This window comes from Emiliania huxleyi (assembly GCF_000372725.1).
Source record: "Emiliania huxleyi CCMP1516 chromosome Unknown EMIHUscaffold_15, whole genome shotgun sequence".
Lineage (NCBI taxonomy): Eukaryota > Haptophyta > Isochrysidales > Noelaerhabdaceae > Emiliania > Emiliania huxleyi.
In genome coordinates this window covers 178,936-200,431 of record NW_005201092.1, presented here as the reverse complement: position 1 = coordinate 200,431, position 21,496 = coordinate 178,936, and the positions used below count along the sequence as shown (strand labels likewise).

At 65.8% G+C, this 21,496-nt stretch overlaps 7 protein-coding genes across 7 annotated transcripts; 6 read left to right on the top strand and 1 right to left on the bottom strand.

The window, feature by feature from the left end:
• Positions 1-212: 212 nt before the first annotated feature.
• On the top strand, positions 213-3,372 carry EMIHUDRAFT_201823 (hypothetical protein; the record flags this gene model as incomplete). The annotated part of the gene is made up of 6 exons (XM_005786557.1): positions 213-414; positions 643-910; positions 1,175-1,701; positions 2,411-2,537; positions 2,616-3,251; positions 3,354-3,372. 6 exons carry the CDS (start codon positions 213-215, stop codon positions 3,370-3,372), a joined length of 1,779 nt encoding a protein of 592 aa, XP_005786614.1.
• Positions 3,373-3,508: 136 nt separating this feature from the next.
• Positions 3,509-4,189, bottom strand: EMIHUDRAFT_201822 (hypothetical protein; the record flags this gene model as incomplete). The annotated part of the gene is made up of 2 exons (XM_005786556.1): positions 3,509-3,601; positions 4,079-4,189. The coding sequence occupies 2 exons, from the start codon at positions 4,187-4,189 to the stop codon at positions 3,509-3,511; spliced, it is 204 nt and encodes a 67-aa protein (XP_005786613.1).
• Positions 4,190-4,944: 755 nt separating this feature from the next.
• Positions 4,945-8,109, top strand: EMIHUDRAFT_449285 (hypothetical protein). Its single transcript, XM_005786555.1, has 10 exons — positions 4,945-5,183; positions 5,286-5,319; positions 5,571-5,651; positions 5,795-5,839; positions 5,972-6,111; positions 6,251-6,623; positions 6,755-6,818; positions 7,066-7,123; positions 7,721-7,943; positions 8,027-8,109. Exons 1-10 carry the CDS (start codon positions 4,972-4,974, stop codon positions 8,093-8,095), a joined length of 1,299 nt encoding a protein of 432 aa, XP_005786612.1. The 5' UTR covers positions 4,945-4,971; the 3' UTR covers positions 8,096-8,109.
• Positions 8,110-11,236: 3,127 nt separating this feature from the next.
• On the top strand, positions 11,237-13,233 carry EMIHUDRAFT_201819 (hypothetical protein; the record flags this gene model as incomplete). Its single annotated transcript, XM_005786554.1, has 7 exons — positions 11,237-11,918; positions 11,957-12,000; positions 12,074-12,234; positions 12,336-12,445; positions 12,498-12,612; positions 12,828-12,895; positions 13,142-13,233. The coding sequence occupies 7 exons, from the start codon at positions 11,237-11,239 to the stop codon at positions 13,231-13,233; spliced, it is 1,272 nt and encodes a 423-aa protein (XP_005786611.1).
• Positions 13,234-13,327: 94 nt separating this feature from the next.
• Positions 13,328-14,545, top strand: EMIHUDRAFT_201818 (hypothetical protein; the record flags this gene model as incomplete). Its single annotated transcript, XM_005786553.1, has 6 exons — positions 13,328-13,456; positions 13,526-13,761; positions 13,836-13,923; positions 14,005-14,097; positions 14,323-14,465; positions 14,536-14,545. 6 exons carry the CDS (start codon positions 13,328-13,330, stop codon positions 14,543-14,545), a joined length of 699 nt encoding a protein of 232 aa, XP_005786610.1.
• Positions 14,546-14,630: 85 nt separating this feature from the next.
• On the top strand, positions 14,631-16,025 carry EMIHUDRAFT_433916 (hypothetical protein). Its single transcript, XM_005786552.1, has 3 exons — positions 14,631-15,363; positions 15,458-15,556; positions 15,645-16,025. Exons 1-3 carry the CDS (start codon positions 14,716-14,718, stop codon positions 16,017-16,019), a joined length of 1,122 nt encoding a protein of 373 aa, XP_005786609.1. The 5' UTR covers positions 14,631-14,715; the 3' UTR covers positions 16,020-16,025.
• A 105-nt stretch (positions 16,026-16,130) lies between these two features.
• Positions 16,131-19,888, top strand: EMIHUDRAFT_557997 (putative PAS domain protein; the record flags this gene model as incomplete). Its single annotated transcript, XM_005786775.1, has 2 exons — positions 16,131-19,520; positions 19,628-19,888. 2 exons carry the CDS (start codon positions 16,131-16,133, stop codon positions 19,886-19,888), a joined length of 3,651 nt encoding a protein of 1,216 aa, XP_005786832.1.
• Positions 19,889-21,496: the final 1,608 nt, after the last annotated feature.

Below are 21,496 nucleotides of genomic sequence, written 5' to 3'. Positions count from 1 at the left end.
CTGTTCCATCTTCCCATCTCCTTCCAACTCAGGCGAGGCAGGGGGGGGGGGGCGCGGGTGCGGGGTGCGGTGCGGTGTGCGTGTGTGCGTGTCATGTGGCTACAGCAAGTGTCCGTGTGTGTGAGAGTACACACACACAGCAAGTGTCCGTCTGTATTTTTATTAACAACGAAGGCGGTCTCCATAATATAAAAACAGTGCTGCACGCCGTCATGCTCGTCCTCGCCGTCCTCGCGACGCCCTCGCACGCCGCCTCTCGCGCGGCCGCCCCAGCTACCTTCAAGCCCATCGGCGCCGCGGCCGATGCCGAGCTGGATCCGATCAAGGGCTCGGGCTCCACGAGCAACACGACGGGCTGCACGACCGCCGCGGCTCTCTCTCTCCAAGATCGAGGCCGACGAGACGGCCACAAAGGTGTGCGACTCTCTGCTCTCTACAGCATCCCTTGCTAGCCGCCCTACCCACCTCCCTTCCCGCCTGTCCCTGCTCCGCCGCCCGTCCCTGCGCCGCCCTCCACCCACTCTCGCCCCCCCTTCGCCCCGCTCCCCGCTCCCACACCGTCGGCCCCGTTTCCACATCGCGACCAAGATCGGCGACCCCTCACTCGAGGAGAGCTTCACGAACGCCACGGCCCTCTCACAGATCGACGGTCCCTGCTCTTTCTCCACCCTTGGGCGGCCGTGCTGGCGCTGCTCCTCGCAGCATGCCTTGAGCCGCTGCTGCGTGGGCAGGTCAAGAACGTGGAGGGCCGCAGCCACGCAGCGATCTCCGTACCCTTGCTCTCCAGCGCGTGCGCTCTCCGAGTCGGCTTTGTGACCCTCTTCTTCTTGAAGGGCGTATGCGGCAACCCAGCGGCGCCGCTCCAGATCGTCAACGTCAGCAGCCCGTGCTCGCTCACCGACGGCGGCTCGTGCGCTCCGTCGCCAAAATTGCCTGCAGATCATGCGTGGCAAAGATGGTTGGTTCGCGAGCGGCCACAGCCTTGGAACTGGCCGGCATCATGCCCCTCACCCTACCCACCGGGACCTATTGACCGGCCGTGCCTCGACCATCGGATTGATGCTGAACGTGGCTGGTACTGTGCACGCCATGCGCGCTGTCGCACGCACTCAAATGAGTCCTCCAAGACATACAAGAGCAGTCGCCTAGCAATGACGGCGTGGCCTCCGTGCAGCCTTCCGGAGGACCGTGCACAACTGCTATCAGATGTCATAGCAGGTCGCGTAACCTTGTCCTCCCGCAACGACTTTGCGTGGCTCCTCGCTGCGGTGGACGTCCGCGGCGCCGCAGTCGAGGTCGGCGTGGCAGACGGAGAGTTTTCCTCTATGGTGCTCGCTGGCTGGCGTGGCTGCACGCAATACACCCAGGTGGATCCATGGTTCGACAAGGTCACTGCTGCACAGCGCTTTGGAAAGAACGCCAAATTGGTCACCATGACGGACCAGAGTCACCTTGGATCGCAGCTCTGCTCGGTGAGGACACACTTTCGCCACGCGCGCTACAGCGGCAAGGTGCGTCAGCTGCGAATGCTATCGGCAGACGCGGCAGCGCACATAACGGACTCGTCGCTCGCCTTTGTATACATCGATGGCGACCATTACTTCCGTGGTGTGCAAGAAGACCTGCGCATGTACTGGCCAAAGCTTCGCCCGGGAGGCCTGATCGCCGGTCATGACTTTGAGTGGCCGTGGCTGACAAACGGTGGTCCAGACACTTGGCGGGCGAGCAGAACGGGCGGGGTGAAGGCGGCACTCGAGCAATTCGTACGCGATCAAGGGCTCACCTATCACGTCACACACCGCATGGTCCACCCGGGATGCTGCCCATCATGGTACCTATTCAAGCCGCAGGCGTGAAATGTGAGATGTCCCTGGTATATCTGGCTCGCGATGGGACTGAGAGGCAGAAGGAGCATGCCGCGGGAGCGCTCAGCAACATGATTGCAGCACCTGCCACTCGCGAGGGCGTCGTTGAGGCTTACGACCCTCACCCGCCAAGGCAGGTGTGCACTCTGCTAGTACTTGCTTGTGTGCTCACACCACGACTACACTGTGCTGGGGGGGTGCCCGAGCATGATGTATGTGCGCGTCTGTGCGTGTGTGGGACAGACGTTGTTGTCCTATCGCGGGGCGTAACCACAGCCGATCGCGTGAACAGCGTCGAAAGCCCGCCGATTTTGATCGAACACGCGAGATTTGCACGCCATCGACGAGCATCCCTCAGCATCCCTCTCTCCCTGCGCTCGTACCCTTGCGCTGCCGCCGTATGGCTCGACTCTCATGGCGCACCCTCGCGCTGCTTTGTGTTGTGCGCGCTTCGGCTGCATCCGGCACACTTGGACGGAGTCGCACCCGCTGGAGCTCCAGCGAGTCGGCAGACAGCACCAGGGCTCCAAGCTCCGACGACACAGGGGTCGCTCCGGCATCGATCTGCATGCTGACAATGATTGGACCTGCTGTGGCGAAGAAATATGCCTCGCAGGTCGCTTCGCAGCGCTGCTATGCTGGCCGGCACGGCTACCGCATCTTCGCGCAGTGGTTGGACGATTCAAAGCCAGCGGCTCAAACTGCAAAACCCGCGGCCATCCTTGCTCGCCTACGAGACGAGAGCTGCAGGTGGGTGATCTATTTCGACGCCGACGTGTATCTGGTCAACCACGAGCGCCCGCTTTCCGAGTGGCTCGACGACGCGAGTGAGCTGGTGATGACCGACCACCACCAGATCATGAACAACGGCGCGATCTTCGTGCGTCGCACGCCACGTATGCTCGAGTTCCTGCTGCCCCTATGGATCAAGCTGACGATGGCTTACACCTGGTCATGCACCGATAATGGCTCGCTGATGGAGGTGATCGCGCGTGGCTACGCGCTCGGCCCTGGAGGGAATTCGTCGTGCCCGAGGCGCCCCGCGAACGTGGCGTTTCCGTGCTACCAATCTGTCTTCACCAAGGCCTTCGGGCCTGTGCCTGGGAGAGGAGGATCTCGAGGCCGAGCCGGTCTCAAGCTGGTTGCGCCAGCGGACGGCTTCAATAATCACGGCTGTATGTCACCTGTGGTAGACTGCTCTTCCCCCGTCGCGCGCAAGTTGATGGCGAGTAGGTACCAACGCGAGTGGACGCTGGACGACGTCTTCGTGCCGCCCAAGATCCGCAAGAGACAGGGCCTACCACCTATGTTTGGGCTACACTCGAAGGCCTCCAATCCTTTCCCGGACCGTGCCATGCGCAGTATCCTGCAGCCGGCGAACGTCACGTGTGCAAACTTTGTGTCTCTCGCGCCGCTGCCGGCGAACGTCACCCGAGCTCCTGTCTCTCGCAGAAGCGAAGGGGCCACTCGCCCTCCCCGCGACCGCAGCCACGATTACCCCGCGTGAGGCCGCGTTGCGTTGTGTCGGGGGGGGGGGGGGAGGGGGGCTGTTTTCTGGTAGTAGAGGGGGTGCGGTGCGTACCAAAATCCACCAGTGTGGTGTGTGGGATTTCGCGCAATCGCTTGACTCTGAAAAGCTCTCGCTATGTACCTTTCTCAGGACTCAGCGCTGTGGTCGCCGCAGACTGGCTCCAACTTGACGGCAGCATGGAGACGTGAATCGTGATGCCTTCATGCTGCCGTCAAGTCGAAATCGACATGCAGCTTGTAAGCAGCTTGATGGTTTGCCCGAAAAGGTACGGGGTGTGGAGGGTGAGTTGACCAGGGGGTGTGCGCCGGGCCCTCCTGCTCGGCTCCAGCCGGTGGACAAGTATTGTCATCAACAGGGTAGAAGGATCTGACCTCGGGGCCGATGTGACCAAGCGCTGGTAGCGTGGTTTACACCCATGGTCTCACAGTGTGCCGGCAGTCGCCGAGCAGTGTCGCTCACACAAGCCGCAGCACAAGTGACTGAGGGCCAGTGAGGGCGGGTGCCGGCTGTGTGATGTGCGCGTGTGGGCGGATGCGTGTGTGGTGAGGTGTGGCGAGGTCTAAAGCAAAGGAGGAGGGCGGCGGCACCACAGCGAGTCGCTGGTCGGTGCCGCGTGTGATAGCCGAGAGGGCGCCGCGCGCGCCGCGGATGGTCTCGACGACCGAGGCGTCCGCCAGCTCACCTCAATGAGGCAGGCGGCCGGCATCAGCGGCCGGATCGACGCGATCCGCAGGTCGTCGATCCGGGAGAGGAGCGCGCTCTCGTCGTCGTCGGGGGCCGTCTCGGGAGGCATAGCCGTGCGAGTGTGAGGCTCTTCGTCTGCGGCTCCTCGTGTGCAGCCGCCTCGTCACCTGTGCATATCAAAGTTGGCGCGCCGTTCCCTCTCCCTCCCTCTCTCTTGGTGGAGAGTACGCACGCTGCACTTCGGTGGAGGCGTGTGCGCGCGCAGCAGAGTCTCAGCCAGCGTTTAGTGTCAGAGCATAAGCCCTTGGTGTGCGACGAGACGAGTTTTTTGCCATCGCAGCGAGCAGCAAGCCGCCCGCCGCAAACAGCCGGAGGCATCGCCGCGGCACCGGCTGCGCCGCGCGCGCACACACACGCCTGCTAGAAAAAAAACTTTCTCCCGGCCGGGGTGGGGCGCGCGCGGGGGCGGCGGGTGTGCGGCGGGTGTGCGGGATGTCTGTGGGCCCCATAGCGATATGCCCATGTCCGCCTTGCGTTTGTTTCATATTAACATCGAGGGCTAACCTCAAAAGAATTCTTAAAATAAACTCTCTCAAAAGAAACAACTTCCTAAGAAGAAAAAAGCACTCCCTTTGCTGCCACTCATAAAATCGTTGGGTCGCTTCAATTCACGAAAAAGTCCCCCCGTGGGCCGACCCTCCGATTTTATGAGAAGAGAACAAAGGGAGTGAGAAAAAGAATTTAAAACTCCCAGAAAAAAGAAAAAACAGTTGCTCGGCAGTTTGCTCCGCCACTTTGCCTCGGCACATTGTCCAGTCTCACCTCGCCATATCCACCCGAGCGTTGCAGCTTCAGTGCCTGCCACATGAGAGCAGCACTGCGACGTCCCAGATGACCAACTCCAGCACCGGCCTCCGGCGGCCCTCTGTGCTGCTGGTCATTGTCGACGACCTCCGGCCTGACCTCGGCGCATACGGCCGCGAATGGGCGAGGACGCCGCACATCGACGCTCTATCGAGACGCAGCGTGACCTTCACCAACGCCCACGCCGCGGTGGCAAACTGCAACCCGTCGCGTGCCGCGCTTCTCACCGGCCGTACACCGTGCACCAGCCGTCAGATGCGCAAACTGCACTCACTCCTCACTCAGCATTTGAGACTGCTGCTTCTCGACCCACAGTTCATTTGTGGCTGCTCTCACCGCAGGCACCAGACGGGCGTCGTCGACCTCTTCACTCATGCGACTCAGCCTAGACGCGAGACGCTCACCCGTGTAGCACTCTGCAGCTGTAGCTCGGCACACACACACACACACACACACACACACACACACACACACACACACACACACACACACACACACACACACACACACACACACACACACACACACACACACACACACACACACACACACACACACACACACACTCTCGCCGACCCTCATCACAGCTCACAAGCGCTCAGACAGCACACCCAGCCGCACTGCAGGTGCGCGATCACATCCCCGATGTCGTCACGCTGCCGCAGCGCTTCCGCCGCGCCGGCTACCTCGCGGTCTCCCATGGCAAGGTCGTCCACTAGCAGCTACAGTACTCTCGCCTCCGAAACCCGGACTACGGCGACCAAAAAAAGAAAGCCGCCACGTCGTCTTCCACCAGGAGCTTTAATTCGTTCGTTCGTTCGTTCGTTAATAAAAAGAAAGCTGCGAGCAGGTCTTCCACCAGGAGCTCGACGACGTGGCCTCGTGGTCGACCCAGGTGCGATCTCGGGCAAACCTCGGGCATCCTCGGGCAACCTCGGGCAACTTCGGGCAAACCTCGGGCAAACCTCGGGCAAGCCTCGGGCAAAGCCCCTGCTCTCTTCTCGACGCCGTGCCCTCGTCGACGCAGGACGAGTTTGCCGACAACATGACCTGCCGCGGGGTGCGAGGGCCGTGCGCCGCAGGCGTCGGCTGGCAGTACAACGGCTACCGCCTCCGCCACTCGCCGACGGCGGAGTGGAGGGCGCCTCTGTTCGAGAGGGGAGCAGGGACGAACATCGCCGACGGACGGATGAAATGATTGACACAGTGACGAGTGAGTGAATGACTAACTCCACCAGGACGGGGCGGCACACCGACGAGCGGTCATTAATGCATCAGTTCGTGATTAGTGAATTCCTGCCACCAGGACGGGGCGGCACACCGACGAGCAGATCGCGGCTCGCGCCGTCGACGCCATAAGCGCGCTGACGTCGCCCTTGCAGCGGAGGCCGTGGCTACTCGCCGTCGGCTTCATCCGCCCGCACCTCCCCTTTATCGCGCCGGAGCCCTTCTGGGTAGCGGCCGAGCGCTCGCCGCCGCCGCTGCCCGCCCGCACCGTCCCGCCCGCAAACGCGTCGCTGCTGACCGGCCGCTCGCTGCAAGAGGGGCTGACTGAGATCTACGGCAACTACGGCCAGCGGCTGGCGGAGCGGCGGAGGCCGCGTTTGTCGGCAGGTGGCGGGCTTGGGCGGAAGCTGGCGGTCGGGTACTCCGCGGCGGTCTCCTTCGTCGACTCGCAGGTGGGCCATTCTCAATTAAGGCTGAGGAGTGATTAATTACGATTGCGTAGTTATTAGTCAAGAGGTTGAGTAAGTGTGAACGAAGGTTGGAGTAGTCACTATTAAGGTGGGTTGCTTCCTACGGCTCGTAGGTGGGCCGCGTGGTGGCGGCGCTGGACGCGTCTCCCGCCGCAGGCGACGAGATTGCGGGAGACTGTGGGAGATTGTGGGAGATTGTGGGAGACTGTGGGAGATTGTGGGAGATTGTGGGAGATTGTGGGAGATTGTGGGAGATGCGTCTCCCGCCGCAGGCGACGAGATTGCGGGAGACTGTGGGAGATTGTGGGAGATTGTGGGAGATTGTGGGAGATGCGTCTCCCGCCGCAGGCGACGAGATTGCGGGAGATTGTGGGAGATTGTGGGAGATTGTGGGAGATTGTGGGAGATGCGTCTCCCGCCGCAGGCGACGCCCTCGTGGCGCTGCTGGGCGACCACGGGTGGAAGCTTGGCGAGCTGGGCGGGTGGGGCAAGCACTCGCTCGCGACGCATGACACGCACGTCCCTCTTCTCCTCGCCGGCCACCGCCAGCTTCCGGCGGGGGCAGCCGTCGGCACCCCCTGCTCTCTTCTCGACGTCTTCCCCACGCTCATCGCCGCCGCCGCGCTGCCGCCCGACCCGTCGGATTCCGCCCTCGCCGGCCGCTCGCTCCTGCTCTCCGCGGAGCAAGGCGCCGCCTCCCGGCCTGCTCCAGCGCGGGGCGGCCGCCGCCTCTCTCCTCGCCCGGCACCGCCGCGCCAAAAGAAGCCGCGCCGGCACGGGCAAGCGAGCCCCCCTCGGCAGCCGAGAGCCGCCAGGGTGCCGGGCCGAGGCGCAGCGACGCAAACACCCGTGCGAACACCCGTGCGATCACCCGTGCGGACACCCACCGGCCGACTCCACCCCGCATGGCACCCCTCGCCGACACTCCCCCCACGCCGCCGCGTAAACGGCTCGAACGGCCGCGCCGCCGGCCGCGCCGCCGGCCGCGCCGCCGGCCGCGCCGTCTTCTCGCTGTGGCCGTTTGGGCACGATTGGGACGTCCGCTCGTCGCCCTGTATCGGCCACGCCGTTCGCACCAGTGAGTGGACCCTCGTGCAGTGGGTGCACGAGCCGCTGCGCTGCACGCGGCACCGCTGCTCGTGGCCCGCCGGAGACTACGTCGCCGCGTGGCGCTCTCTCCGCCGCGCCGCGCCGCACGACCGGTGCGCTCGGCACGCCGACCTCTTCCGCGGCGCGCCGGCCACCGCGCACGCGATCGGAGCCGAGCCAGACGCGGCCAATCTGATCCGGCACTACCCGGCGGTGGCAGCGCGCCTTCGCGCTCTGCTCGCGGCCCACTTGGGCGTCCCCGCCAGCCACGTCGGGCCTTCCTTGCGTACCTCCAGGCCGCCCGGCAGCCGAGGGGGGAGCGCGTCCAGGCCTTAGTTCCTTTTGCAAAACTCGGGCGGACCTGACGGCATACACCATACAGCAAACAGCATGGCCCCAATGCGACACACAGCTGAGAAAGTATGTTTGAAGTTCAGGCCCCCCGAGACTGCAAAGACGCCCCCCCCCCCGCGCGCGCGCGGCCCCCCGCCCCATCCTCGGCGGGCATCGCCCTGAGAGACAGTGCTGAGATATGTCTGATCACTCCCCGATAGCGTGCCCCGATGATGGCATGATACCTCTTGACTGCGCCTCTTGACTGCGCATCCAGCCATATGTGGCAAGCTACCTGACGATAGCGCTCGCAACGCGCGCGGCGATCTATTCGCAGCCACTGCCGGAAGCTGGCTTGCCGGGCGTGCCCGCGTCCGCTGGCAGCGAAACTGGGCCGCCGTCAGATCCCTCCTCAACGCACAGCGTCTTCCAGCACCCCATCCCGCCCTCCGACTCGGGCTTGCAGGCGGCCATGTCGTACCCAGTCGGGTTTGGGCGTGTGCCAATGTAAGCTGGGTTCGCCGTCTCCGCCGAGTACGGTGGGCTTTGCCGCGAGAACTTGTTGCCCAGGTATGGATAGGCGTCGCAGGGTGTCGGCTCTCCCAGGAAGCACCCCTCGTTATATGAACCTGGTCCCATTTCAGACTGGCAGTACGTATGGAAGGACTTGTCGTTGTGGCCGGAGTCGCCAAAGGAGTGGGTGCTGTGGTGCTGCTTCAGAGGCTTGGTCGCCCCGTTGCCTTGCGCATACATGCAGACGCCATGGAAGGAGCCGTCTCCGGGAGGGAACCCCATTGGAATCCTCTGGTAACAAAGTGTGTACGATCGCCCAGAGTAGAGGTCGGGGCTGGAGTAATAGACGCCGCCGGCGACTGGGTCCCTGTATGTGTCTTGGGCGGGGTGCAGGCACTGCCCACCGCCGCTGGTATGATGGTAGGGGTTGTCGCAGAGAGGCTTGAGTCCCTGCGCCGCACACGCCGCGATGATGCCCGCGTTTGTGCACGTCCCCAGGCCCAAATCGACCGAGACCGCGGCAACGCCTCCTGGAAGCAACACATCATAGGCGGGGGGGGAGCACGGCGAGGGCGGGGCTGCCGCTGTCTGCGAGGCCGCTGGCGGCGGTGGGCAGGCGGCCTCGGAGAGGCGGCGGCGGTTCCCCTCGGTGCTCGGGTCGGAGATGCGGTCGATCGACGACGCGTCGGTGGATCTCTCGCCCGCCGCAGCCAGCGCAGACGCGGCGGCGTCGAAGCGCGAAAAGGCAAACTTCGTAGCGTGGGCACTCTGCATCTCATAATCCGACGCCGTTCCCTCGATGGCGCCCTCCCCCTGCGCGCTCGTGGTGTAGTTTCCTGTCCACGGGTAGGTGTCCTTCTTGCCGTGTCGCACGAGCCCTGGCGTCGCGTAAGACTGACCGATTATGCCGTGAGGCCTGTCGCGAGATGGATCGCCGTGCGCGGTGAAGCTTATGTCGAGCCGGTGCTCGGGTCCCGCGATAAGGCAGCCCTTGCACGAGCGCATGCCGTGCACCGTCACCGTCCAGTTGCGGAATGCGAAGGTAGCGCTCGAGTAGTCCATCGACATGTCGAGGTCAAAGCACTTCTTGTGACCGCGGTTGCCGAACTTGTAGGGCCGGCCGACGCAGGATCCATTGACGACCTTCCAGCCAAAGTTGGACTCGTCGAGCTCCGACGCCCAGAATGAGGCGGTGGCTTGCCTTTGCGGCGATATGCGTGCAATCAGGTGGGCCTCGGTGAGGAAGGACCCGTTGACAGCGAGGGCTCCGTCGTGGAGTTTGAAGACGGCCTCCTCTATCTTGACATTGACGGAGAGGCCGGGCGCCGACAAGAAGTTGTAGACCGCCTTGTGCCGGCCGCGAAAGTCGGCGGTGCCCCCAAAGGCGAAATTGAGGTGCGGGTCACGAAATACAAGCGCGGAATGGTCGCAGACTTCCGACGCCAGAGTCGCCGCGCTGAACAGCAGCATGTCAGTGTGTACCGTTCGTGTGGATGATAAACTGCGTTCGCGTGGACAGTCGCGCAGCCAGTGGCAATGTGCCTCTGACCTGCGACGGGAGACGTCCGTAGATGACGAATCGATGAAAACGGATCCATGAATTGCCTTGCGAACGCGCACCCCCGGGGCTAGGGCTCTCTTGCCCGTAACCCGATCCCGATCATCCGGCCCGCTGGGTGCGCTTCTCAGCTCCCCGGCCCTGGATGTGAGGCTGCCAACTGCACTCCAAGTGCTCCAAGTGCTCCAAGAATTGAATTTTCAAGAACTTGAGCACTTGAGCACTGGATAGGGTCGATTCCGCATGGTACGGGACCCCTAACAAACACAACTCTCTCATGAATAGAAAACATCGGTCGACTGTTGGGATCAACTAGAGCTCTACGTGGACGTGGGTAGACGAGCACCTTACAAGTGGTAGGCCAGGGGGCGCCCCTCGCAACTCCTGCGGGTGACCCAAACAGGCAGAACCAATGTCGGCCCGTCGTCGTCGTCAACAGGCAGGAGCCCCGTCCAAGAACAAAGTGCACGCCCAGTGCACGCGGGTGAGCGCAACCTGCCCCTCCCTTCCCAGACCCTCTCACTATCGAGTGTCTGAGTAAGCAGCCGCCAGGTTCTAGTCCATCCACGCCTCATCTACATGGAGTAGCTCACCCGGGTCGTGGCAAGGGAGTGGGTTCGCGGAGGGCGTGCCGGCTGTCACAGACAGCGATGGGCTCGCCCTCACTGGCCCTCAGTCAGTTGTGCTGCGGCTTGTGTGAGCGACACTGCGCGGCGACTGCCGGCACACTGTGAGACCATGGGTGTGAGGTAAAACCACGCTACCAGCGCTCGCTTGGTCACATCAGCCCTGAGGTCAGATCCTTCTCCTCTGTTGATGGTAACACTTGTCTACTCGCTGGAGCCGAGCAGGAGGGCTTGGCGCACAACCCCTGTTCAACTCAGGGTCCACACCACGTATGGATGGACGCGGGCAAAAGAATCAGCCCTCACAAAAAGAAATCCTACGGACGTTTGTTGCGTTACCCACGCACCGTCCGCGCGAATCTCACCGCTCCCCTCTCCAGCGCCGGCGCGCGCTTTTGGCATACCAACAGGAGGCTACACGACGCCCTCTACGCTGGGGTGCCGGCGCTTTCGCTGCTGACGCTTCTGCGGCAGATATGCTCGGCCTATATAGCGCGGCCCTCTCGGCCTCGCGCCAGTGTCAGGTTTTCGGCCCTCGCGACGCGATCCTCTTGGTCGATCCGCAAAACTGTTTTATGGAGAACCGCACCGTGAACGGTTCGGTGGAGGCGGCGTATCCGCTCGATGGCGCCGACGTCAACCCGGGCGCCACGGGCCAGAGCAATTTCAGCCACTATGACGCGCGGCGCATCGGCGACACCCTCACAGCTGGGTCGCTGAAGGTCGCGGGCTCGTCGCTCATCATCCCCGTGCTCAACGACTGGGTCGACGCCGCGGCGGGAGGCCGGACGCTAGCGACGATGGATTACCACCCCGAGTACCACTGCTCCTTTTGCAAGACGCACGAGGGCGGCATCCTTCCCGGCTCGTACTGCCTCAGCGCCTTCGGCTCTCTCCCGGTGCCCGACAGCCGCTGCGTCGACGCCATCTCCGAGGAGTCCTTCTTCAGGTCGAATCCGACGGCCTACTACCAGTGGCCCTCGCACTGCGTCGCGGGCACCTTTGGCGCCCGCTTCGACCCGTACCTCAACCTCCCAAACGATACGACCGTCGTCAAGCTCGGCACCGGATCTCGCAGGGACAGCTACTCTGGGTTCAGCTCTGCCGCCGTCACGTCCACCGCCGCCGCCGGCGAGCACGATCACTTCCGCCCGACATGTCTGGGCGTCCATGACATGTCCGAGACGTGTCGCCAGGCGAGCACGACCACCAGTCAACGTCAACGGCGGCGACCGTGAACGTGACGCTCGGCGAGCACCTGCAGCAGACCTGTCCTGGACATGTCCACGACACTTCCCTGACATGTCCCATAGGTGACGCTCGGCGAGCACCTGCAGCAGAGCAGCATCACGCGCCTGTTCGTGATGGGGCTCGCGACGGACTTTGTCGTCAGCGCCACGGTGAACGACGCGCTGGAGGGGCTCGGCTACGGACTCTCGGACGAGTACGTCGTCGTGCTGGTCGAGCCGCTGCTGTGAAGCTGTTCACAGCTGTGGGGTGTGGACAGGTACGTCGTCGTGCTGGTCGAGCCGCTGCTGTGAAGAGACGCTGTTCACAGCTGTGGGGTGTGGACAGGTACGTCGTCGTGCTGGTCGAGCCGGGCTCCAAGGGCATCATCCCCTCAAACACGGAGGCGGCGCTCCTCGCGATCCGCAACCACCCGCAGGGCTTCACCACAGACGAGCGTCCGAACATCTCCCCACATCTCCCCCTACATCTCCCCACATCTCCGCATAGGCTTCACCACGGACGAGCGCCAACCGGCCGACGCGATGCGGGACTTGTGCGACGACCCGAGCTGGCTGCGGTACGACGCGGACGGAGTCGCGCATGACCCCGCCCTGCTCGGCAGGTGCTGCTCCCCCCCCCCCCCCCAACACACCACACACACACCACCCCCCTGGTGCGCACCGGGCTCTTGCACTATGTCATACGTGAGTCAGTGCGGACGGAGGCGGCGCACTCTCAGACCGACGACACGGGGGACACGTGTGCGCAGCGTGTGCGGTCACAGTGAGCGACACACGGACCACACAAGGCAAGCCCCCCCCCCCCCCCCTTCGGCAGCACGTGCGACCCCGACGCGGGCAGCGGCGTCTACGCGGAGCAATGCGACAAGCGGGGCGGCGGCTCGGGTCGCACGCGCGTGTGGTGCGAGCCGCTCAAGAATGGGCGCGACTGGGGCCGCTGCCGCCTCTGCCCGGGCGACACTTCCTAGACGCTTCCTATAGACACTTCCTAGACTGGGGCCGCTGCCGCCTCTGCCCGGGCGACACTTCCTAGACGCTTCCTATAGACACTTCCTAGACTGGGGCCGCTGCGGCCTCTGCCCGGGCGACACTTCCTAGACACCTCCTAGACACTCCCCGCACACTTCCTAGGCGACGGCTGCTCCGACCGCGGCGACTGCGTGCCGCGGACTGTCGACACGGGCGAGAGAGTCGGCGAGTGCGATTGCGAGTTCGGCACGTGATACCCCACCACCCACGGAGCTGAACCCACACTGGACTTGAGACTCTGGAGGTCCGGTACTACTAGGCTCGTTCGGCGCGGGCTGCGAGCGCGGGATGAGCCGCCGCGCGCTCGTCAACATCCTCATCATCTCGTGCACCTCCGGCGTCGTCGCCCTCCTCGCGCTGCTCGCGGCGACGCTCTGTCACAAGTACGCCAAGGCGCGGCGCAAGGCCAAGCAGGCCGTGCTGCTGCGCGGCAGCTCTCTAGGAAGCGTCTAGGGAGTGTCTAGGACGTGCCTAGGACGTGTCTAGGCCGTGCTGCTGCGCGGCAGCGGCGGCGCCCCAGAGCTCTCCCTCGCGGAGGGTCTACAGTACCACCTCTTCCTCTCGCACACCTGGGCGACGGGGCAGGACCAGGTCGCGCTGATGAAGCGCCGCCTGCTCGCTCTCATGCCAGGCCGCGGCCGCACCGCGGAGGCTCGCCAGCGCAGCGCGCCCAAGATCTTCCGCGACGTTGACGACTTGCAGGACACGGACGCGCTGGAGGGGTACGCCGCGTCGTCTGCGTGAGCTCTCACAATCTCCCGCAATCTCCCGCGACCTCTCCCTCAATCTCGCGCAGGTACGTCGCGTCGTCGGCGTGCGTGCTCATCTTCCTCACGCGAGGCTACTTTCTGAGCCCGGCGTGCTTGCGCGAGGCGCGCGCGGCGGTGCAGGCCAACGCGCCAAGTCGTACCACACCTCCAGAGTCTCGAGTCCATGGGTTCAGTACCGTGAGTGGTGCGGTGCAGGCGAACAAGCCGCTCATCATTGTCCACGAGGCGGACACGACGAAGGGCGGCGGGCCGCTGGCGGAGCTGATCGCAGAGTGCCCCGCAGACCTCGTGCGCCTCATCTTCCGCCCCCGTGGCGAGCCTCTGCTCGAGGAGAAGGAGATGGAGGGCGGCAGCGATGCTCACGGCGACCAGGCCGACGGCATCGGCGCCGGCGACGGCAGCGACGGCGGCGACGGCGGCGGCGGCGGCGGCGGTTGCGACAGCGCACTGGACGGGGGCACCGAGGCCGGCACCTCTACCTCTACCTCGACCTCGACTCTGCCCCTGTCCGAGGGCGGCGGTGCGATCATCGTTCCGTGGCCGCGCGTCGAGGCGCTGCAGGTGGAGTCGCTGCGGATGATCCTCGAGGAGATGCTCGTCGCCTCGCCGCGCTACGGCGCCTACGTCGAAGCCCTCGAGCACGGGCTGGGCCGGGGGTCCCTCGCGGCGCCTGATCCTCGACCTGACCCGGCGACCTCCGACGTGCGTGCGTCGAGGCGCCTCCAGGAGCCGGTGAGATCGCTCGACAGCGAGGGTCAACCGGGTGGCCCGCTCGCGCCTCGCGAGAGGCAGACGGCGTCAGAGGGGCTGGAGGACCGGCGGAGCGTCGCGGGGGTGCAAGGCTGGGGCGCGCGAGGGGCGCGCCGGCGGCGCTTTGCGATCACACACACCGGCCTGGAGCTGTCGATGCCGGGGCATGTGCCCAGCCAGCTGGAGTGGAGTTTCTCGCAGCGTGAGGTGCTCTTCGTCTCGCCGTCCAACCCGGGCGCACTCGAGGTTGCGCTGCAGCTGCAGCGGAGCGGGCTGCTGGCCGCCGAGTGCCGCGTGGGCGGCAGGAGGGGCCTCGAGATCACGAGCCGGTGGCGCGAGAGCCGCAGGGTGTCGCAGCGGCAGCTCCTCGCGAGGCACAGGAGCTCAGCCAAGAACTCGGAGGCCACCCGCCAGTGGAGCCTCATCACGCGCAACGTGTCCACGCGCAACGTGTCCGTCGGGCCGGAGCACTCGGCAGAGGTGCCGCCGCCGCCGCCGAGCCACTTTCGCGGGGCCGGGAGGCCGCCTGCGGAGGCGCCGTATCGCGAGCACCCGGACGCGCTCACCTCGCTCAACAACCTCGGCGCGGGCGAGGCTGGCGGCGAGGACGGCGGCGGCGAGGCCGAGGCGAGCACTTCGGTCAGCAGCGTGGGGGCCGTCCCCGTCGACACGGACGGCGACGGCATCGCAGACACGCTGCTGACGGAGCAGTCGCAGGCGGCCGAGGCGGCGCCCACCCGCATGCTGCTCGTGCTCAACGTGCACTCGTTCGTCGGACCGTGCGGAGAGCAGCTCGCGCGCGAGGTGCGACCGAGATCGACCGAGATCGACCGAGATCGACGGGAGGCCGACCGAGCTTGACCGAGCTCGACCTCTCCCTTCCCCCGGCCCCTCGCAGGTGCGCGCAGCCTTCCACCTGGGCCTTCCGATCGTCAGTGTGCATGTGCCCGACCTGCCGGGCAGCACACATGGGTGCCGCTTCGAGCGCTTCTTCGTCGTGACGCCGCGCGACTTGGCTCGCGCAGGGAGGCGGCGGCGGCGTGGCTCGCGCGGTGTGGCGTGAGGGTGTGGCGTGGTTGCGACTAGGTCAACGCCGGCCTGTACAAGCCCGTCGCGGTCGCCTGGTACCCCTCCGCGCCGCACGTGCACGCCTCCTGCGCGATGCTCTACCAGGCGATGCACGCCTCCTCCTCCGAGGCGCGGCCGAGTCGGAGACGAGCGGCGAGGCCGTCTTCTGTGCACCCGGAGAGCCACCGGTCGCGGCCGTCCTTCAAGCTGCCCTCGATGTCGTCGATGCGGCTGTCGCTCCCGTCGCACAGGGCGTCGTCCGCGCCACCCGCCTCCCGCGTGTGAGAAACGTACATGCCTGGAGCGCGACATACGATGTGTTTGGGGGGCACACGCTCCTAGCACCTAGGCCGCATGCTGATGTACCCGGGCGTAGAGTACATGACCAGTGAATGGATACCAGGCGGTACCGGTGGCAGGCCGCACTGAGCCTGCTGTGAATGACCGTGAAAGTGTAAGTGAAACGGCCGGCACGCCGGGGCGACGGCGGATTTGCCGGCCCCATGGCCTTGCGCTATCAATCGTTTTCCACGAACGCGCCCTGGTCTGGCGCGAGCAAAAAGGGCGAGCGAGGACTGCTCCAGTGCCTGGACCGCGAACCTCCGTCACCCGAGTCGTCGCGCCTGGAGACGCCAACCGAGGCTGCAGCATTGGCACTGACGACTCCCGAGGGTCCAGGGACGTGCCTTCAAGCCGTCTCCCCCCTAAGCGCGCCTCACGTGTCGTCAACCGACGCGCTAGATGCGTTTGCGATGCAGTCGCGGGCAGCTGAAGCCGAACACGAGGAGGCTGAGATCCTGCAGGGGCTCCGCTCCGAGCTGAGGGCGCTGAAGAGCATGCGTGGTGCCGATGCTGGCCCCGAGGATAGCTCCGAGGCTGCCGACGCTGGTGTCGCTACCGACGCTGGTGCCACGGCCAGCAGTGTCGACGTCGCCGACAGCACTGACCCTTGCCGAGGCTGCGGCGATCTTGTCGTTGCCGCTGCCTCCGCCTCCGCTGCTGCTGCTGCCCCGCACAGCGCTAGGCTAGTGAACGGGACGGCTCTGGGACATGTCCGGGAGGAGGCCGACGAGCAGCTCTCGAAACGTTACTCCACCGGGCTAACGGCGGCAACGCCTTCCTTGGACGCCGAGACGGCCAGCCTGCCGCGGTTAACAGCCGACGGCCCCCTGCGACCGCCGTCGGGGGCACACGCGGCCGCCGACCCAACCCACCTCCGACGCGCTCAGTCCGCGCTGCCTAGGGCCACGGGCGACGCCGACGCTGCACTTGGTCCGCTCTCCCCGCGGTCTTCGTCGATAGCTGCGCGATTGGCGGCCACTGCCCTATCGCCGTACTTGGAGCCTGTGGGCTCACCTCGGAGGCGGCCCCTCTCGACGCCCAGCGGCTCTGCCCAGGGCATCTTTCCTCGCTCCCTCACCTCTGAGCGGCGGCTGGGCGGCGAGAAAGAGCTAGCGCCACGAGCCTCGTTCGCACACGCCTCCGGGCCCGGCTCCCCCGGCGGTGCATTGCAGCTGGCGGTCGCTGCAGTGAGTGCAATCGTCTCGCAGCAACGCGCAATGCTCGACGCGATGGCCGACCTTCCAAACGCGGCTGCGGCGTCCGGCCTACCCCAGATCTCGGCTGGTGGGCAGCCACCTGGCAGTCCGCGTCTTTCGGGCTCCGTGCGGCTGACGTCAGGCGACGGGGAGGGCGCCGTGGGAGCGGCGAAGCGGCTGAAGCGGCAGCAGACGGTCGAGGCGTTGCGGAGCGAGATCTCTGCGGTGAAGAGGGGACTAGCGCAGCGACTGGAGCAGCGGAGCGAGGCGGAGAGGCAGCGGGGCCTTATTGACCGCCTGAGCAGCCAGGTAGAGGTGCTAATTGGGTCGGTCAAGTCGAGGTTGGCGCACACGTCTTCGGAGGCGGCGCTGGCGGCGGCACGGGGCGGAGTGGCTGCAGGCGCGGCGCCAGGGGCCGTTGACGTGCGTCAAGAGGGGGCGTCGGAGGACAGGCGTCTGTCGGACTCACCAGTCGAGCTCTCCACCGGCTCGCTGGCCAGTGCCGCCTCCTCCATGTCCCTCGAAGCGTCCCCCAGCTCCGTTCGCGCTCCAGCCTCCCCCACGTCGCTCCCAGCGTCGCCCCGCTCCGCTCGCGCTGCGGCCTCCTTCGCGGGCCGCGGACGAGGCCGCGGCGGGCGCGCTGCCAGTGGCGGACGTGGCTCCAATGGGGGCCGCTCCAGCGGGGGGCGGGGCTCGACGCCGCGGACGCCGAGGGCGAGGGGCGGTCCCAGGACACCGCCGATGGAGTGGACGAAGCGAAGCGATGCTGTTGCGCGGGCTGCGCCGGCCAAGAAGGAGAAGGCGGGGCGGCGTGCGGCCCCGGCGCAAGCCCCCGCACCGGCAGCGGCCGCTGAGATGTGGTGCGAGCAGCTCGACACGCTGGCGGAGCAGCTCGGCGGTTCCTACGAGCCGGGGCGGCCTTGGCACGAGATGCTGCGCGACCTGCTCGCTCCGCTGCCGGTGGCGACCCTCTGCGTGACCACTGACCCGGGCCTTCCCATCGCGTGGGTCAACAGCGCCTTTGAAGCATTGACCGGATACAGTCAGGCCGACGCCGCAGGTAGATCGTGCCGTTTCTTGCAGGGAAAAGGGACGGAGCGGCCGGCCGTACGGCTGATGGTCAAACACCTGCGCGCCGGCACAACCATGCCGCCCATCGTCGTGACAAACTACACCAAGGGCGGCGACGAGTTTTCCAACGTGCTCACACTCCACCCGGTGCATGACTCAGCTGGCAAGTACTCGTACGTGGTCGGCGTGCTCCTCCGCAAAGACCAGCACGAGTCGCATCTCGGTGCGCTGGCGAGGCGGCTGCGAGAGCTGCTGCCGCGCACCTTTGACGCGAGCCTGCAGCGGGCGCCGCCGCCGCCGCCCTCGCTCACTCGGGAGGAGGCACCAGAGCAGGTGCGGGAGTGGCTTGAGCCTGTGGTAGCCTTTACGCAACGGCTCTGGTCGCTGGACACCGAGGCGTGTATTGCGTGCCTGGTGAGCTACGCGCTCGACTCGGAGGCGCATGCCGCCTCCATCATCGAGGCGGTCGAGCGGTACGCGCGCGGCTCGAAGCGCACCGCGAGCCTCGGCAGCCATCGCGACCTCGTGAAGAGCTGTTTCGAGGCGGCGCGCTTCGAGCGCGACATCGGACGCAAGGCGGCGGAGGCACGCGCGTGCGATTTTTACAGCCGCGCTAGCGGCGCGAGCGAGCCGCTGCAAGGCCGCGCCCTCTTGAAGCAGTTGAAGAAGCACGCCGAGCTTGCCGCCTCGATCCTCGCCGCCGAGGTGCTGCCCGGCCTCGTGCAGAGCAACGAGCACAGCGCCGCCCTCATTCGGTCGCTGCTCGGCGAGCCGTTTGGCGGGGCGGTCGGGGCGGGCGGGGCGGTCGGGGCGGGCGGGGCGGAGCGCGCCGCCTGGGCCGACGCGGCGAGGCAGCTCCTCTGGGAGGACTACACCCTTCCCGCCGACTGCGGCGGCTTTTTGCTCACGTTTTGCTCGGTGGCGGAGTACTTTCCGGCTTGCATCGTCATCAGCGATATGGCCATGGCGGGCAACCCGATGGTGTACGTGAACCGGCAGTTTTGCAAGGTGACCGGCTACTCGCGCGAGGAGGTGGCCGGCCTCAACTGCCGCTTCCTGCAGGGGCCGAGGACCGAGCCCGCGGCGGTGGCGCACATCCAGGACACCCTTCGCAGAGGCGTGGACTGCTTCGTCCGCATCACCAACTACCGCAAGGACGGCTCCTCCTTCGTCAACCTGCTAAGCCTGCGGCCGGTACACGACTCGAACGGCGTGTACCGCTTCTGCATCGGCGTCCAGTTCGACGCCACCGTCTCGCCGAGGAATCGGATGGATCGGCTGACGGCGTCGCCCCATAGACGCTCAATATGGACCCTGCATTTCATTTAGCGCTCGAGCAGGCACTGAAGAATGCACTGATAGCGCACGCAAGCCGCTGTTTCATGCGCTAGGCGCTGCTCCCCCTCCTCCCGAACCACTTGCGCGTCTCGGGACCGCCGGTTGGGCCGAGCCACGCAAAGCAGCTGAAGCAGGGCGAGCCGGCTAGCGGTGGCGACATCGAGAGCGTCAAGGCGCAGCTTGAGGCGGCGCTCGACCGGCGCGGCCTGAAGGGGGCGTGGACGCAGGACCAACTGACTGGCGCCGCCGCGCCCATTCGCGTTTTCTTTTCCGAGTCGCTGTGCAAAGCAAGTTCGCCTGCCTTCTCGTTCTAGGCGCCAACGCAGAGTTTGCCGACAACCACGCCGAGATGCGCCGCATGCTCGCCCGGCAGCGCGCGAGCTACGCGGTGAGCTCGGCCGTTGCAGTCGAGTCGCTCAGCGGCTCTCTGGACGAGTGAGCCGTAATGCATGTCAAACAGGAGAGCGCTGACGAGTACGAGGCTGAGCTCCGGCTGTCGCTGGCGAGCCGTCGGCCGGCTGGCACTAGTTCGATTGGGTCGCCGCGTTCTCCATGAGGCGTCGCTCGATTCATGACACATGAGCTCCGTGAGAACATCTATTGCAATACGTTCCATTCGCGGGTATCGGGGCGGTGGTCTGGTGGTCACCTACTTCTTCTTTGTTTGTTTGTACTTGTGGTGAAAATAAAGCATCCACAGGGAGGCTCGGGACCCAGAGATCTCCTACTCTGCCACCCTCTACAGAGCTGCCTGCACATTATTGAGAGAGTGTGTGGAGAGAGCGTGTTTTGTTGTGTTGTATTGAGCGCGCCGGCGTCTCGGACGGTGCGAATTTTAGGGCAATTGCACACGACGACAAAACTGCCATCTCTAGTTCTCGTAACACATATTTGACAGTGGACACCTCTCGGCTCACGGCTGGAGGGCGTGAGCTAGCTCGACCCACGACCACCACGACGTGCCACGAGACTGCCCTCAGTACAGGATGCACTCAACACCTCAATACTCTCACACCGCTCCAAGCAGTTGCAAGACGCGAACCGTATCGCCCCCCCCCCCCCCCCTCGCCTGCCCCTCCCCCACCTAATCCTACTAGCTAGACATGCAGCGGGCCTGTGCGGCTCTCCGCCCCGGGCTCCGCTTCCGAAGGCGCCGTCGGGTCAGACGGCGTGGCGACGGCGGCTACGCCAGGAGGAGCGCCGTGGCAAGCGGCCGGAGGGGCGTGAGGCAAGCCGGCAGGTGCTGGGACGCGCTTTGTGGGAGGCGCGCCGGGAGGTGACGGCGGAGCGGGGGGAGGGCTTCGCGAGGCGAGCGCGAGTTTGGCTCGCTCCACGGGGCCGAGGCCGTCGATGGCGAGCTCCTAGGCGAGATCGGCACAGATCACCCGAGATTGGAGAACGAGGCGCGCTCGAGAGGATTGTGTCATTGCGCTGTGTAGTGTTTCGGTTATGTCTCGGCTATGACTCGGCTATGACTCGGCTATGACTCGGCTATGACTCGGCCATGTCTCGTCTGTATCGCTCCTTGAGAAGGTACATCCGCGCCACGTCGTCAGAAAGGCTCGCGAGCAGCGGCGCGCGAAGCCCCGCCTCGAGGAGCGGCGACAGCAGGCACCGAACGGGCAGGCTGGCGGCGCGGAGGAGCGCCGCCATCGCGCGCTCCTCCTCATCGCCGCAGCTCAACGGCTCGCCGCAACGCGTCGGCGGCGGCGAGCCTCCTCCGCCGACGCCTCCGCCGCCGACGCCTCCGCCGCCGGCGCGTCCGCCGCCGGCGCGTCCGCCGCCGGCCGCGTCCTTGCGCGGAGTCTCTGCGAGGCGCGGCAGCGTGGCTGCCGCCCGCGCGGCGTCCGCCCTTCGCCGCAGGAGAGTCGCCTTCTCTTCCTCGGCCGCTGCACGCGCCCGCTCGGCCACGACGCGCTGCT